Source organism: Solanum verrucosum, unplaced genomic scaffold (assembly GCF_900185275.1).
Source record: "Solanum verrucosum unplaced genomic scaffold, falcon-dt-bn FXZP01000229.1, whole genome shotgun sequence".
Taxonomy (NCBI): domain Eukaryota; kingdom Viridiplantae; phylum Streptophyta; class Magnoliopsida; order Solanales; family Solanaceae; genus Solanum; species Solanum verrucosum.
This window is the reverse complement of record NW_026020011.1, coordinates 1492802-1511253: the sequence shown is the minus strand read 5'-3', so window position 1 is coordinate 1511253 and position 18452 is coordinate 1492802. Positions and strand designations below refer to the sequence as shown.

At 34.3% G+C, this 18452-nt stretch overlaps 3 protein-coding genes across 3 annotated transcripts; all 3 read left to right on the top strand.

The window, feature by feature from the left end:
* The first annotated feature begins 1039 nt into the window (after positions 1-1039).
* LOC125820067 (exocyst complex component EXO70A1-like) lies at positions 1040-3114 on the top strand. Its single transcript, XM_049499482.1, has one exon. It carries the CDS (start codon positions 1051-1053, stop codon positions 3019-3021), a length of 1971 nt encoding a protein of 656 aa, XP_049355439.1. The 5' UTR covers positions 1040-1050; the 3' UTR covers positions 3022-3114.
* Positions 3115-4746: 1632 nt separating this feature from the next.
* LOC125819959 (ATP synthase subunit epsilon, mitochondrial) lies at positions 4747-7875 on the top strand. The gene is made up of 2 exons (XM_049499366.1): positions 4747-4990; positions 7573-7875. Exons 1-2 carry the CDS (start codon positions 4807-4809, stop codon positions 7599-7601), a joined length of 213 nt encoding a protein of 70 aa, XP_049355323.1. The 5' UTR covers positions 4747-4806; the 3' UTR covers positions 7602-7875.
* Positions 7876-8976: 1101 nt separating this feature from the next.
* LOC125820077 (vacuolar cation/proton exchanger 3-like) lies at positions 8977-17363 on the top strand. Its single transcript, XM_049499491.1, has 12 exons — positions 8977-9042; positions 9120-9424; positions 9532-9599; positions 9689-9717; positions 10437-10633; positions 10798-11010; positions 11275-11409; positions 11696-11812; positions 11885-11938; positions 12477-12593; positions 12754-12847; positions 16824-17363. Exons 2-12 carry the CDS (start codon positions 9155-9157, stop codon positions 16832-16834), a joined length of 1305 nt encoding a protein of 434 aa, XP_049355448.1. The 5' UTR covers positions 8977-9042; positions 9120-9154; the 3' UTR covers positions 16835-17363.
* Positions 17364-18452: the final 1089 nt, after the last annotated feature.

Below are 18452 nucleotides of genomic sequence, written 5' to 3'. Positions count from 1 at the left end.
AAAATTCAAACTAACTCATATAAATTGAAAAGTGGGAGTGCACAATATCACTACATATCTTATCGTCTTTTACTTAAATTGGAAAAAATAAATTTATAACTACAAATCTTTAAAAACATTCGATGTATGATGGTAATGAAATAAATTATATAAGCAACAAAGAAAATTTCTTGAAATCATATTTAAAAATGTCTTTTCATCTAAAATTTGTCATAAAATCAACAATGACAGTTATTTTGAAATAATTTTTTTTCTTATTAGGTAACACTATTTTGAAATTGAAGGAGTATTTTGAAATTTTCCTTAACAGATTTATTATGGCAAAAAGGATTTGCTCATAAAAAGGAGGAACAACGGCAAAAGAAGAAAACATTACCAAGAATAGCCCTTTAAAAGTGAGCCAAACAAGGAAATTTCTTGGCTTACAAATAATGAACGGTTTGGGAGGAAAAAAAAAAATAGAAGTATCGAAAATATTCTAAAGTTGAGGTAAATTATTAGTTTTGTCCTTTAACTATTGACAGTCTTAAAAATACTCCTCTGCTTAATTAACTAAATTTAGATACGCCCCCAATATACTCCCGATTTGCCACATGACATAGCAAGTGGTCTCAAACTCTTGTAGGAGCATGTGACTCATAATAAAAAATCGAGAGAAGTGCTGAAAATATTCCTAAACTTGACCAGAATTTAGGATTGTATTTCAATCGGAGGTGCATTTAAGTTCGGTTAGCGAAGTAAATTGGTGTTTTTAAGGTTATAAATAGTTCAGAATGAAACTAAAAATTCACGTCAAATTTAGGGGTGTTATCAATATTTCTCCAAAGTAAAAAACCAAAAACACAAGCAAAAGGCAATTACAAGTAACTATTAACAATAAAAAAAACAAGTGTACATTGATATTTAAGCACATTCTCCTTAAAGTGATCTACCTTTTGTTTTCTTGTTTTGGCAGTGAAGTTTGGTTATCATTTGTTGAGTTTGGTAAACAAAACAACATAATATAAATTACTCACTTTAACACAAGATTTCTCAAGAAAAAAAAAAAAGATGGATGACATTGAAAAGATCAAAGCTACAAGAGAACTTCTCAAGTGTAGTATAGAGAAATCAAGAAAATTAGGAGTTGAAATTAGTGAAAGATGTTGGAGATTAGAGAGTTGTGAACAAAGGCTTGATTTTTTATCATTTGCTCTTAGAGACTTATCATGTAAATGTACATTATATAAGATGAGTACTCATGATGTTGATAGAGTCATTGGTCCTGCTTCTTCTGTTGTTATGATATTTGATGTTATATGTGGATTTGAAAAATCTCTTTCAACTGATGATGTTTCTGATGATGTGTTATCTTATCTCACAACTGTTAAACGGATGGAAGAAGCACTCGGTTTACTCACCAATAACTGTAAACTAGTCGTGTCTTGGCTTGATACCAGTAGTTGTTGTGATTCATCTTGGTATGTTAGGAAAGTGAACAAGTGTTTGAGTATAGTTAGAGGATTGCAGGGTACTGAGGAACGTTATCGTGCCAAAGGTGGAGCGTTGATGATTGCGTTAGACAAGGTGGAGATTGAATTCGCGTCTATGTTAAGGGGCATAACACCATTGTCTGTGGCTTTGCCTGATGTTATTCGAAATGTGCAAGGTGTTATTGAGAGATTGGGTGTGAATGGTCGGGTTGAGAAATGTATGTCTGTCTATGTTGAGGTTCGGAGTTTAAACGTGAGGAAAGCTTTAGAAGGGTTCGATTTGGATTACCTGGAGGAGATATCATTGACAGAGTTTGACAGTGTTTTGAGTGTAGAGCATTATATTGATCAATGGGACAAACACTTGGAATTTGTTGTGAAATATTTGTTAGACACAGAACACAGGCTTTGCATTGAGGTGTTCCGTAAAGCAGCATTTAAGGATAGATGTATGGAGTGCTTTGCAAGAGTTGCAGTCCAATCTGGGATTCATTCTTTCATCAAATTTGGCAACATGATTACGGAAGGTAAGAAAGAAGCAATCAAACTGTTGAAGCTTTTGAACATGTTTGGTTCTCTAAACAAACTACGATCCGATTTCAACAGGCTTTTCAGTGGAAGTGCCTGTGGTGAAATCCAAACTCAGACAAGGGATCTGATCAAGAATGTTGTGAATGGGACTTGTGAAATATTTTGGGAACTTTCACTTCAGGTGGAACTGCAGAGGACAACTAGTCCTCCGGTGGATGGTAGTGTTCCGGGGCTGGTTAACTTTGTCGTTGAGTATTGTAATCAGCTGCTTGAGGATGAATATTGGTCCACACTTATCCAAGTTGTGGAGATACATCAAGGTTGGAACCACGAGAGCTTCGAAAAGGGGCTTCTTCTAAATGAAATGCAGAACATAGTAACAGCACTTGGGCTCAATATAGAAACTTGGGCAAAGAGACACGAGGACGCCTCTCTTTCATCTTTCTTCTTGATGAACAACCATTGGTACTTGTGCAACTACACGAGGGGAACGAAACTAGGTGAGCTAATGGGAAATGAATGGGTTACAGGTCACGAGGAATACATGGAGTACTGCGAGACAATCTATTTGAAAGAGAGCTGGGAGAAACTCCCAGCCCTTTTAAACGAGGAAGGCCTAGTGTTGTTCCCAGGAGGTAGAGCCATTGATCGACAAGTAGTTAAAAAGAAACTCAAGGAATTCACTGAGGCCTTCGATGAAATTTACAAGAAACAATCCAATTGGGAATTGTGTGACAAGGGGCTAAGATGGAGAATACGCCAACTTGTATTGCACGTTGTCCTTCCTTCTTACAGTAGTTACCTGGAAAAATACGCGTCCTCCATAGAATTTGAGGTTACTAGTACTGCAGGTCAACGCGTAAAATACACAGCTAAGACCTTGGGAAATATGATCACTTGTCTATTTGAACCAAAAGTGGGAAAATATGACAGTAGCACCAAATGCACAGAATTGAGTGACAAGGTAAACAATAGCTTTGTTACTAATCAACTTTCCTCCACACCAGCAGCAGCATGAATTAGAAAGCTGTCAACAATTACTCGAAAGGTGATTAGTTCATCGATAACTCCTCTTACATAAAGTCGATTAGTTTTCCAACCTTTAATCCTGAACAACTAGCTAGGTTGTTAATTGTACATGGTTTATGCATACACCTATTATCTTTTTAGGAGTATTATACTTCTCTAGGCAAAATTCTAAACTGATGATAATTATATGTTGTGTTATGTAATGTATATAACATTATAAATCCTATAATACTATGTTTTAATGGCTCAATTGCATGTTGTGTTCTGTTCTTACTAAGGTATTTGGTCTTTTTAACACAGGAAATTAAGTTGGTATCCTCTGTACATTTGGTATGTTAGTTCCAACCACCTTGAAACCTGACCATAACAAGTTTCTTTTTTAATTTAAAAGGTAAAGTTTTAGACTAACAACCTATGTTGTTCATGTCCTCCAAAGATGTTCCCTTACTCGTGTTAAATCCTTCTAAAATACAAGTGGTATTCAGGGGCGGAGCTAGAAGTCTGGATATGAGTTTTGGACGAACCTAGTAATTTTTACTTAAACAAAGTATTTGTATTAAGAAATTCATTAAGTATATACTCATTGAATTTAATCCACATAGAAAACATTTGTTACCACGCGCGTGAGATTTTTAAAAATTGTTGTGAAAAGTATCAAAATGACACAACAAACATCTACTATGGGATTTTTAAAATACGCAAGGTTTATTTGAGGTGCGTAAATGATTTGAATTGGAATCTTGAAAAGTTGTCAAAACAAATAGTAGATTATATGCGGAAAGAAGTTGAAATAAGATCAATTGTATATTGCAAATGAAAATTTGTTTATCCTAATAATTACTATCAAGTTTTCTGGATATTCAGAGCATTCATCTAATCGACATAAAAGTTCGACTCAGATGTATTATCTATGAAAGAGTTACTATCATACCATATAGCTTTATATAGAGTTTAAATCGTACAACAATTTATGAAGCAAATCAGGAATATACTTGTCATAATTCCAACAATATTAAATGAAGATGATATAATTCTATCAAAGAGTTGGAGGCGCAAATTAATCAAATAATTCATCAACTAATAATTTAACAAATCTTATCACATTGTACTACCTATTTTGAACCAAGATTCTATCCCATTATATTTTTCTAGTACAATTTTTAATGAAGTAGTTAACAATGTGTATTACTTGATACATGTATTATTTTTTCTTCATTTAAGATTTAGTCCATCAAACTTTTTTCTAGTAAAATTTTAACTCAATATTTACTAATAAACATTCAAGAGAGAGTGTTATAGCTACATTATATTGTGAATATTCATTACACAATTTTTTAGATAAGCTTGCAATTGGTCAAATTTACAATTAAACAGACAACTTGCAAGTAATTTATACACCATCTTCTATTCTTTTATAAATAAGAAGTCAATTCAATTTATTTGTACATCAAATAATTCTATTTTTTTCCTCTCAACATTTTTGACTATATTTCTTGTTGTCTTGATATTTTATCTTTATTTTCATCACACAATGTTCAAAAAAAAAAAACTCAAGATTCTTTTAAGAAAAAATGAAATCAATCACAAGGACCGAAATAAAAATTTAATGAGTAAGAACTAGGGGTAAATAAAATTAAAAATTAAAAAATAAAAAATAAAATTACAATTATCCCTTCCATTTTTTTTTCCTTAAGGGTGTTTTGGTAATCAAAATTGCGACCATTATACAAAAAGAGCAGGAAGAGCGATCGAGACTCGAGAGCGGCGGAGAAAAATGGCATCGAACGCAGCAGCACCATTCTGGAGATCAGCAGGGATGACTTACATAACCTACTCAAATCTCTGTGCTAATCTTGTTAGGAATTGCCTTAAGGAACCTTACAAGGCTGAAGCCCTTTCCCGTGAGAAGGTCCATTACTCCATCTCCAAATGGGCTGATGGCAAACCTCAGAAACCCAGTAAGCATTCTCACCTTTTTTTTCTTCATTAATGCTGCCAAATAGTATAGATCTTTGTGCCGAAGGGATTTTATTGGGATCTCTGTGTGTGTGAGGTTAGAGTTTTGAGATTTCTTCTTACATTTATATTCATTTGTATTTAATCGTCCTGTTGAGGTCGTAAACAGTGTTTTGTATCTATACTCCCTCGTTAGAATGAGTTATATACTGCAATTGCAGATCGGATAGTTAGGTCAATAATTTCTTAGGTTGTGTTTATGTTTACTATTACTCTTTTATGTGGAAGTTGGACTATGACAAGCAGCAATAACAATATACCCAGTGTAGTGGGGTCTAGAGAGGGTGGTGTGTACGCAGCTTCGTTCCTACCTTGTGAGAGGATGGAGAGGTTGTTTTTGATAGACCTTTGTTCAAATAACGCATAGAAAAGATAGTACAACAAGGAAATGTGTATTGATGAACCATGTAGAAAATATTGGAGAAAACAACAGTAGCAACAATGATTAAATGATAACTGAAACAAAAGAAACAAGAAGTAATAATAAAATTGAAGAATAAGGTAGAATGGGAGGAATAATGATAATGCTGAGAAGGAAAAATAGACAATGATCAACTAACAAGAATTTCTTATATTCACTTTTAGCTTTTGAATTGAACGTTCAGAGTCTTCTAGTTTCTGTGAAGGGTGATGATAGGATGTCATTGAGACACACTTTCATCTTGCCTTTATTTCCACAAGGATACAGATAGTCTCCTTTGTCGTAATAAGATTACAAATGGATACCTTTATCTTCATGCGGATATAGATCAATGATTTTTCCAAACTATCTGCAAGGTCATGTATCATAGCTCTTGATCATCAGTGATATTTATACTTTAATCCGTAAGCTATTGTCTACAAGCAAATCCATATTTCTGCCTCTCACTCTTCTCCACTTAAATACCAGGCCTTTTTAAACGGAAAAGTTTGAACCAGTGATGTGCGCCTAACCACACATCACACATTGCCCTCTTAAAGCCCTGGGGGCAGTACCATTAACCTGTCTCAAAATGTTATTTCTGTTGGTTTCATATGATCTAATAATTAAGACAACGTATTTAACGAGATTTGATGTCTTCAGTTTTTCACTTAATTTTAGTTTTGCTCTGCTAACTTTGCTATTTTGACTTTGCTCACATTGCCTGTATGAGGCCCGGATAAGGTAGGAGGTTTGTGGTTGTTTGGTAGCCAGTATAAAACTAACCAATTCATGATGAATCCTTACGATTCGAAGAGATGAATTTGCATTGGGAATTGGTGGGTAGCAGGGATTGATATAGCTGATATCTAGTTGTTTAAGACTGAGGCGTAGCAATTGTTTCTGTTGAAAAATGTATTCTCAGGTTGTTGAACTGTCCACCTTAATTTTCCTGTTTCCTCTTGTAAATATCCTCACTGACAAGCTTTGGTGTGAAGTGTGGGGTTAGATGTCATCACAACTACTCATAGATAGCCATATCCCAAAAGGTCATTGTGTCCATGTTTAGGGGTAATAGGGAACAAAGCTAGGTCATTATCTAATACATTTGTTCGGCAATAAACTCAAACATGAAGGAAACATGTTCAATGATTGACCTTTATTAGATTGTGAGTCTTTTACTTTCTTGACCACAATAAACATGCATTCACTGCATGACTAAGATTCAATTTTCCTTGACGACTTGGTGCATTCGTTTTCCTTCCCCCATAGTACAAGGTCGGTTTTTCGAACTTTCTGCTTAGACAATAGCAGCAGATAAAGTAAGAAGAAAATTAAATGATGATGCTACCTTCCACTACTAGTTGATGTTAATATGTAGGCTTAATACTCATATAGTTCTAATTGGAGTTTATACATGTTAAAACTGATAAATCAGTTGAATCTGTCAAGAATAGTTGAATTGTAGTTTATCCATTTTCCAACAAAAGAATTGTGTTTACAAGTTGTATGTAGCACTGATACTATATTGATTGTTAGATAATATTTTGGTAACAATGGTATCGTGTCTAGCTTGCACGTACTTTTGGTGAATTCACATGGTACATATTACACTTCCCATATAGATATTAAGTACGCCTTGCCTGCTCAGGTTTAGGTTTAAGTAGATGGGTGTATCCACATAGGAGACCTTAGTTCCCAAGGTTGTTACTCCTGTTCATTGAACTAGCGAGGATGATGGTGGATGAAAAGATTGCATGAAGGGAAAGGGGATGTGATATGTGGCCAATAAAAAAAAAAGTGAAGGCCATATGCTTGTATCCTATTGTCATTCTTTTTTTGGTTGAAGACAATTATTCATTTATAATATGAGGAGAATCCAGCATACAAGATGTAAATCCCATTGTCATTATATCCCTTTACTTTTTGCTTGGTGAAGAATACCCGAGTATCAGGTTCTTGTTTCAACATGATTACAGTGTGTTCTTTTTCCATTTTTGCAAGAGTCAAAAGGTGGGTTGGCTGGTCCGTTTATGTGTTCATTGCATACTTTTTATCTTGTTTTCATGGCAAAAGCTGCATCTTCGGTCTTCTAACAAATGCTTCTGCTGTTCTTTTTTACAGCCCTCCGCTCTGATACTCCTGAAGATTGAGAACAAGGGTGGATCTTGGGATTTGTTTTTGATGTTATATGAATTTTTGTACTGTCCTGGCACTGTACAGTGCTTGTCTCATGGACCTTGCATTAGCTATTCATCTTCTAATAACAACATAGTAACTAGACTTTCTGGATTGAAAACAGCAAACGTGATTCGATTATTAGCAATAATCTCTTGGCTGTAATGTCTTAAAAGCCAACACTCCTCTGTAATTCAAAAGATTTTAAGCTTTTGTTCTCAAGCATAACAAGTGATGATTCTTCCTTTATCGCTCAAGTGTGTGTGTAGTAAAGCTATATTATACTTACATTGCCAAATTGAACTGTTTTTGCTTAACTGCATGCTTTTTTGTTGAACTATTCTTTCTTTTCCTTTGCGTGGAATGTGAAATTCTGAGATTGCCTTGGAAAATAAGATATGAGAGGAAATAGACCTCTATGATCAAGTTGGCAACTTGAAGCGAGTAAAATAAAAGTATTATGCGTTTACCAACCCACCCCAAACAAAAAAAGGGAAGAAGAAATTACTGATTTTAGTCAAATTTTTGTGGCTATAAAAGAAAGAAATTCCCCTATTGACTTTGACGATTAAGAAAGTAATACTAATACTTTTTGAATCTTGTGTTATTATCTATGTTTAATGTATTAAAATGTCGTAAAAAAATTAATTTAAATAAATTGAACGATAAAGTAATTAATAAATTGGGACGGAGGTTAATATATTTATTATAGAGTATACTACTCCCTCCATTTCAAGGTTAATATATATATATATATTATAAAGTATACTACTCCGTCCATTTTAAGAATGACACATTTTAAAATACTCATTTTATCCCTAATAAAATAAATTAGGGGTCACACAAACCTGTATAATTTATTTTAGATCACACGTTTCAAATTTTTTCATTTCTTTTACAAATTTCGTGCAAAATTTAAACTAACTCATATAAGTTGAAACGCAGGAATACAATATCAGTACCTATCTTATCGTCTTTTACTTAAATTGGAAAAATATAAATTTATAACTACAAATCTTTAAAAAAAAAATTAGAATGAAATTAGGCGCTTCTTCGTAGAACCTTCTTCTTCCTCCCTGTCGCCGGCCTGTTAACGCTTCACGGACGGATTTTTCTATGTATTTATCTCTCTACTATTATACACTACACACACTATCTCTATACATATTTTTCTCCTAATTTATGTAATCTACTCAGCTTTGCTGTTCAAATCAGTACACGATTCGATTCGCCGATAGATTGTTTTATCTGGTAAATACAATTAACTGCAATTTTCCTTATGTATGTGTTTTTCTTGGTGTTTTTCTCACATTTTGTGAGAAATTTGATCTGGGTTTCTTATATTTTTTGTTTTTTTGTTTTGCTCAATTAGGGCCCCCCTTATGTGTCTGAGCATCTTACATTTGATTCATTGAGGTAATGTTAGTGAAATTATCAACTAATTTTTAGTTATGGGTTTACTGAAATTTAACCCAAGTTGTGATTTTTTTCAGCTGTATACAGTTGGCTCTTTTTTTGAAGTGTTGAGATGGGATCTGTAGGGGATAAGTTAGACATTGAATCTGATGAGGAGATCCCCTTTAGTTCATCTCATGCTACAAATAAGACAGAGAGTTTGCATTTTGAGTCAGCTCATATGGCTTCGCCTAGAAGTTTTTACTCGTCGAGAGTCTTGAGGAAGATGCATCAGATCAGCTATTTTAGGAGTATATACATTGTGATACTTAAAGCAAAGATCAATGTTTTGCTTCCTTTTGGACCATTGGCGATACTGCTACACTATCTTACGAAAAAACATGTAAAAAGTCTCAAGCTTTTGCTATTTACCTCAATTGAATTTATCTCTCTCTTATTTTTTGAACTTTATTTATTGGACTTTTCTTTGGATTCATCTTGATATTTCAGGAGTGGGTGTTTTTCTTCAGTTTGGTGGGCATTACACCCTTAGCTGAGCGTTTGGGTTATGTGACTGAGTATGCTTATGCTCTTCAAGTTATTCAGTTCTCCTCTGCTACTATGTTATTTTACATGCTCATTGACTTCTTTGATTGTCATGACACAGGCAGCTTGCATTCTATACAGGGCCTACAGGTAGCTATTATCTTTTGGTACTTTTGCCATTTTCTTGATCTTTGTTTCTATTATTGAGGAACTTTTCACCGTTGGGATTACTTATGGAGAGTATTAAGTTGAGGCACCCAAGAGTATGACATTGTGGTCAATAAATTGGGTTGAGAACCATGAGGTCTTTGAGTTTCAAATCCTGGTAGAGACAAAACACTAGATGATTTCTTTCCATCTTACAAACTTTAGTGAACAGTCAACAGAGTTACAACATACCAGTGCGGGTGGGAGGTAGTAGGTACCCATGAAATTAGTTGATGTGTAAGCAAGTTGTCCGGACACCATGATTCTAAAAGAAGAAGAAGAATTAAGTTTTGCTTGCTTAATCTTAGTGTTTAAGTTGAATGCGAATTCAGTCATAGAATAATGTGAAAATGTGAGTTAAATTTTGTTCTCACAGTGAAATTGAGTCATCAGGAAATTGAAACCCCTTGAAGTAATTTTTTGGATATTATCCTCCTTGACTTGAGTCACTAGATAGGATTTTCTTGTTCTCTATTTAAATGGTTTTATGGTTTTTCTGTACTTCTGTTGTTCTCATTGCCCTTTGCTGGAAGTATTTTAACATTTGCATTTACTCAAAGAGCTACTTTTCTTGTTGATCTTGTGTGAGACATAATTCCCCCTCCCCCCCACTACACTTCTTTTGATTATCAGAATGACTTTTCCTTATTTTTGATGTATAGTTGGGGGCCTTCTAAATGCTACATTTGGCAATGCGACTGAAATGATAATCTCATTATATGCATTGAATAATGGGATGATGAGGGTTGTTAAACAATCCTTACTGGGTTCCATTTTATCAAATATGCTCTTGGTGCTTGGATGTGCCTTCTTCTGTGGTGGGATTGCTCATCACCAGAAAGTCCAGGTTTTCAGTAAGGTCATTATCTTCTGATCAATCATGTCCTCACCAAATGTGCAATGAAGTTAGCACTTTTGTCTTTTGTGAATGTTGATACTTCAGTGGAATTTTGTATTATCTCAGCACCAATGTGCTCTCTCTAATGTTATATGCTAATGCTAATGAAAATCTTTAAATTGCAGGCAACTGCCCTCGTGAACTCAGGATTGTTATTGATGGCAGTCATGGGCTTATTATTTCCCGCTGTACTTCATTTCACCCACACAGAAGTGCATTTTGGGAAGTCAGAGCTGGCTCTTTCAAGATTTAGCAGTTGCATAATGCTGGTGGCATATGCAAGTTACCTATTTTTTCAGCTCAAGAGTCAACCAAATCTATATAGCTCAAACGATGAGGTAAATTGCTGAAAATCTTGGAATAGGTTGATAGTTTATTTCCTCTATTATTCAGCTTGTATTTCTCCGAGGTCGTCTGCAGCAATCGGCATTGACATTGTATGTCCTATCTAGTAATCGGATGCCTGTTATGAAGGATATAGGTTTGCAGCAGATTTCAGTTTTTTCAGATAAACTTGTACCATGATATGTGATTTTCATTCCAGCTTATGTTACTGCAGGATGTATTAGTTTGTTTCTAATTATTCTCTGATATCTGAACAGGATAGAGAGAATAATGCTGAAAATTCTGATGAAGAAGAGGCTCCCGAGATAACACAATGGGAAGCTATAGGGTGGCTTGCTATTTTGACAGTATGGATATCTGTGCTATCTGGGTATCTTGTTGATGCCATAGAGGTAACCTTTCCTTTCCTTTTGATTTATTAAATTTTTTGGCCCATGCCCTTTTTAACCAATTGGAGAGGCTAGGATTTTCTTGAAGTTGAATGCTAATATTCATGTGCTAACCTACAGAAGGTTTACCTTGAGATATTAATTATTACGTGTCATAGTTTTCCTTCACCTTATCTTTTCTCCTCTTTTGGTAATTAATTATCAAAAGCTATATAAATTTCGTTTAAGTTTTTTTGTTTTTTTGTATGTTCTTCATCCTAATTTGTTCCTGTTGCTAATACGATTTCAGGGAGCATCCGACTCAATGAACATGCCTGTGTCCTTTATTAGTGTCATCTTGCTTCCACTTGTAGGAAACGCTGCAGAACATGCAAGTGCAATCATGTTCGCAATGAAAGATAAGCTTGTGAGTTCTTGAAAAACCATATTCACTATCTCATTTTCCCAGAATAGGTTACTCAAGGAGTACTGTTTGCAGGACATTACACTTGGAGTTGCGATTGGGTCCTCTACTCAGATATCAATGTTTGTGGTAAGGTCTTATAATTTGATGCATTAATCATCTGAACTAGCTTATAAAAATTAGCCGATAACAAAGAAAATTAGTTCTTATTTTTTATTTAAATTCATGCAAGCCGTCCTAAGAACATACTGGATTTTTGTTTGTTTAATTTGTCCTTTTTGGTTGGTTTGTATTGGTGTAGTTAATTTGTAATTATCTAAAATTTATAATGGAGCTTGGTGGTCCATTTAACAAAAAATAAAAAATAGAGCTTGGTGTTCCATGTGGAAGGAAAGAAATGGGAGGTGTTTGAAGAAAAAGAAAGCTCTATTCAGAAGATCAAGAATTTTATTTTATTTTTGGTGTAAGCAGAATTGTTATAGTGAGCCATGGAATTGATAGATCTGATAGGTTCCCTCTAAGGAGAGAAGGGACATACTTGTGATATTAATCTGTAAATACATTTGTTTGCACCTTCTGGGTGCTATTTAAGTATTTATTAAAAGTTTATGATAGAGCTTATAAATCAAGTTGCTTATTCGTAGATCTCATGCTTTTGATGATGCAGATTCCATTTTGTGTTGTTGTTGGTTGGTTCATGGGTAAACCAATGGACTTGAACTTCCAATTGTTTGAGACTGCTACACTCTTTATCACAGTGCTAGTTGTGGCATTTATGCTGCAGGTTCGTCTTCTAACTTACATCCTTCTGGCACATCTCCTCCTCCCCTGCAAATCAGACAATTGAATAAAATAGATGATGTTGTTCAGTCTACTCCCTACCCTAAACTACTCAGCCACGAAAGGCTTGCTACTAACTATAATTGTTGCTTTACACGATGCAGGAAGGAACATCAAACTATTTTAAGGGGTTGATGCTTATCCTATGCTATCTTATTGTTGCAGCAAGTTTCTTTGTACATGTTGATCCATCCAAAGGTTAGTAGGATTCTTTCCCTCTATAGTCTGAGTATTTGTTTTCAATTTTAAATACGACAGTAATTTTGTTTAAGTACACTAAGTTGGTGATAATTTGCAGAAACTGAAGTACACTGACATAAACCAATGTCCAAAAAAATTAAATTCTGCTAACTACATAATGCAATATGATGTTCTGCACTACATTCAATCTCCATAATTTTGATCTCTTCATGGTCTGTGTCTTTTCTCGTCTGAATCTGCTCCCCAAGTGCTCTCTTGCCACCGTTGAACACAACCCTATCCAACAAAAGTTTCACCCATTAACTGTAATATGTACGTAACCACCTCCAACTGGTCTCTATGTTTTTATCTTTCTTGAACTTGGTTAGTATCAACTTCAAAGATTAGTTCACAAATTTTGCTCCATTCTTCCTACTGTGACTATTCCTTATTTCTCCTTTATAGTTTATGGCAGATGTCAGTTTCAGCAATTCCAATTTATTCCATTTTCTAATTTCTTGATCAATATCAATAGTTTTATTCTGTTATCTATCTCTCCTCTCCTTCCAATATTTTTCTGTTCTGGTTAATAGAAATGATATTTCAGTTTAGTGACCAGCACTGAAATACCTAAAATATTTAACAGATTTGTAAGCCTGTGATGAACACATACAGACCTGTTCATCACTGTTTGTTCTATGCCTTAGCCTATCATTAATCTTCATGTCTTTAATTTGCTACTACATTTTTTGAATGCTTTGAGAAGCTTTATACTTCATTATCATCATCATTTTGATACAAAGGAGACAGCCCGACTCTAAGGGGAAGCAAATGAAGCAGGTGCTTTAGGGCCCCAAATTTGGGGGGACCTTCTTAGCAATAATAGGCTTATAATTTTCCTTTAAAAAATATGTTTGAGTGCTATTTGTAAAAAAAGTAAACCTTTTCATTAAAGGAAAGATTTTTTCTAGATCGGAAATCAAGTAATATTTGACTTGCTTAAAAATGGGAAGTATCTCCGAATTGGAATTGACTTGACGAGTGAAATCATTATTCCACTTTTTCAAAATACTTCTATCAATGCTTGAAACAGGAACTCTGTATTCTTTAACTATATTTTCTTAAAGAATGATGAAATATCAGAATCTTAATGCCTTGAATAAGTTAAAATAATGAACTCTTGGAAATAGAGTAAGAAAAATACATAAAAAAGAAAGCATGTAATCTGATGAGAAAGGAGAAAATAAAGATTGTGACTTGTACAAAGGAAGAAAGTTACACGTTCCAATGAGAAAAAGTGGAATAATGATATCAGTTGTCCAATCGAATTCCAATTCATACATTACGGGAGCTATTCACACTTCCCATTTTAAGCAAGTCAAACGTTAACTTTATCCCAACCCGAACAAATTTTCCTTTTATATAAAAAAGTTTACTTACAAATAGTACTCAATATCCTCCCACCCACCCACCCCCCCCCCAAGAAAACCTATATGCCTATTATTGCTAAAGAAAATACTCATCCCCTCCCAAATTTGGGGGCCTAAAACAACTGCCTTATTTGATTCCCCTTAGTGCTGGCCCAAGGACCAATTAGAATTACCGACATGGGTTTTCGAAGAATACATTAAAGATGGTTAGTTTATTCCAAAGATTTGGATTGTGTTTTGTTTATGCTACAAATTGTTTTACACAGTTCCTATTTCTAGGAACAATAAACCGGCCAGTGAGTGTGATAAAGATGGGAGAAATCTTAACATTAAGCTTAAAACTCATTAAACAATCATAACAACATACCCAATGAAATCCCACAAGTGGAGTCTGGGGAGGGTATAGTTTTTGTTGTTTAAAATTCATTAAACAACAATGACTATATTGTTGACTTCTTGTATGAGTGCATGAATTGATTTAGAAATGAGATTGCACAATTAAAAAAACAGAAGATGCTCAAGAACAAATTAATAGAGATAGAGAGCATTCAGAAAATGTAATTACACCAATATATCCTGTGTAATCTCACAAGTGGTGTATGGGGAGGGTAGTGTGTATACAAACCTTAACCCTACCTTGTGAAGGTAGATAGACAGTTTTCGATAGACCCCTGACTTAAGTAAAGCATTTCTAAACTATGTAAAAGGAAAAGTAGTGGAGAGGGCATGATAAAAATACTGGAGAAAAGAACAATAGCAACAACAAATAATACGATAATCGAAACAAAGGGAAACATGTAATACTAAAATTTGAAGAATAAGCTCATATGAGAGCAATAATAATAATATTGACAAGGAGAACTAAACAATGCTCAAGTTGCGTTGTGCCATGTCTTGTCTAATCACTTCTCCCGATACTTCTTCGATCTACTTCTACCTCTCCTTAGACCCACAATGACCAACCTCTCACACTTCCTCACTGTGACATTTGTGCATATCCTCTTCACATGTGAACCATCTTAGTCTCGCTTCTCTCATCTTGTCCACCATGGAGGCCACAACCACCTTGTCTCGAATTTCTTCATTCCTAATCCTCCCACTCTTAGTATGTCAACTCATCTGTCTCATTCTCATTTTCGCTACTTTTATCTTTTGAACACGTGAGTTCTTGATCAGCAACACTCTCCGACCCTTGCAACATAAATGGTATAACAACTACTTTATAAAACTTACCTTTAAGCCTTGGTGACACATTCTCATCACATGAGATACATGATGCAAGCCTCCATCTCATCCACCTGTTCCAATACGTTGTGTAACATCATCATCAATCTCCTATTTTCTTGGATTATTGATCTAAGATACTTCAAATTTCCACCCTTCGGGGTGGCCCAGTGGTTTGGGCTTGGGATTTCCATGTTGGAAGTCTCAAGTTTGAAACCCCTTGCCAGCGAAAGCAAGGGGTTTGCCTTCTGGGTCGAGCTCGTCGCACCGGGCTTGCCTAGTGTGGGCTATCTCTCCTATGTGGTTTGCGAGCTATTGCATAGGAGCGGGGTTTTACCCTGTGCACACCCAAAGGGTAGCGGCTGCGGGTTTCCCTTGTCATCAAAAAAAAAAAAAAAAAGAAACTTCAAACTTCCTTTGTTGGAGATGACTTGTGTATCGATCTTAACTTCATCATCTGCCTCTTAAGTCATGCCACTGAACTTGCACTCAAGTACTCCGTGTTAGTCTACTCAACTTGAACCCTTTAGACTCTAGGGTCTGTCTTCAAACTTTTAGATTATCATTAATCTGTCGCGTGTCTTGTTACTCAATACTATGTCATCTGCAAATTTCATACACCATGACACTTCCCTTTGGATATGTCGTGTCAATTCATCAATCACCAAGGAAAATAATTCAAAAAATGTATTGTCAAGAATTATTTCCTTCATAATAACTCCTGGAAAACAAAATTAATTTGGTTTTTAGTATTATTGAATGACTGCAGAATTCTATCCAGTCATGCATGAACATGTTTGGCGAATTACACATGATGAAACTGATGATCAATCTTGAACAAAATATACAAAATCATAATTTTGTTGGCGAGTGAATGAACTCCTCGTAAACTTGTTAAATATGTATATCTATTCATTTTGATACTCATGCCTAGTATGCATATACAAAATGATAACATAATCATTCTCTACGAATATACAAAAGTTGTTATGCATGTTGATGTTGTCATCTTGTTAAGAGTTTTTTTTCCCTTTTAGTTCAAGACCTCTCATTAAATTTTGGCTTTTAGGCTACTAATTGTACCCTTTTTGTTAGAGTAGCAAAACTACCAGGTCTCGACAATAAATTCCATCAAGCCCTCTTCTACTAGCTGCATATATAGGCTTTCATTAGAGCTTTCAATTACTAACTGCTTATTTGGATACACTGCTACATTGAATGTCATGATAAATTAAATATCCTGATTGTTCCCTCACTACCTCCTCCCCAAATCAAAAGTAAAAAATCAAGTTTCCAAATCACAATTGGCTATTAACCTTTCTTGCCATGGCACGGTGCAGAAGGGGAATAAGTATGCTCAGGGTGGTGATACTCATGCCTCGGAAAATGAACTCCTCGACTACTGGCGATGAATCAAAAGTGACGAGTCTAACAAGCTGCACTCAGCCCAAGTGTTGGCTAAATCTAGAGTGAATGATGTGGTGGTAAAGTGGTAGATGGGTTCTTATAGATGGAACACTCAAGACGGTTGGTGAACCATTGACTTCTTCTTCAACGTTTATCCATGTTGTATAATTTTCTTTAGCAAACAAACAAATTTAAATTCTTCCCTGCAGTATATTGAAGCTGATTTTATAGTCTTCCACTTGGAGATAATTTGTAAAAGGATGGAGGCCATAATACTAGCTTCCTTTTCTTTTGCTTTCGGAATACCATTCAAAATGTAACTATTGACCCCAACTTGCTTTTGGGGCTGAGGCGTAGTTATAGTTGTTAAATTGCTGTAGCTTATTCCTATATTTCCATAGTGGTGATCGATCCTCAAATTGGGATCGAGGTGTAATTGTTATAATGTATCCTTAAAAAGAAGATATTCTTACACAATGTTGATGTACTGGATTATTCAATTTTGTGCATAGTACTGTTTTTCCTGCGTGTGCTCCTGGGGAAAGACGAGGCGTTGGTTATAATGTTTACTTGTTGGTTATTGTGTGTGACATTGTATATTGCTAAAACGTTTACTTAGTTCTTTTGGTACGAAATCATTTTACCTCTTTTGAAAATAATTTTTGGAATCATTTTTCGACATTTTGGTGAAGGAAAGGGACATGAGGATGGTGTTTATTGATGTATATCAAAGACAAAACAGTTTGTATATACTTCCATCTGGTCAACAATAAGTAAATTTTTTAAGGTTTTGGTATATCCACTGAGAGAAGTATAAATAGGAAATTGTAAAGAAGTATATTTGAAAATTATTCATTAGATATTTGTTCAGACCATTTAAGAAAAAAATAATACCTTCTTACATTTATGTCTTCGAACAAAATCTATGCAAAGTATTAATTATACTTTGAAAATCTAACTATTACTTTCTTAGTTTATATTTTTAATTGTTCGGTATTGACTTAAATCATTTCTTAGGGAACAATAAGTAGAATGACAACTATATTACGTTTTGGATACAATAAATTCAATATTTTGTAAAATGCATTATATTGAAAAATGATTATAGTTAATAATAAGGTAAATTGAAAACTAAGTGATAAATTACTTTTTTATTTTCCAAACTAGACAAGTAATTGTGGATATCTATCTTTAGTATAGTGAATAAGTAAAAAGCTGACGAAGGAAATAAAATTTTATGTAATTTTTTAATAATTAGAATATATTTAAAAAATAATAAATTTCTCTTGATTTATTTAAATACATAAATAAAATGAAAAATCTATTTTGTTAATACAAGGGACTAGTAAAAAGGAACAATAGAGTAGATAGAGTAGCTTACGATGATTTCATATCATGAGATGAACTCATATTCTTAAAAAATCATGATTTGAGATTTTTCAAGTACAAAAATTGATCCACAAGTTTATACTATTTTGTAAAAATAACCCCACATTTATATCTACTAACAATTTATTTCATATGCAAATAAAAATTTATAATTCATATCATTACTTTTTAAA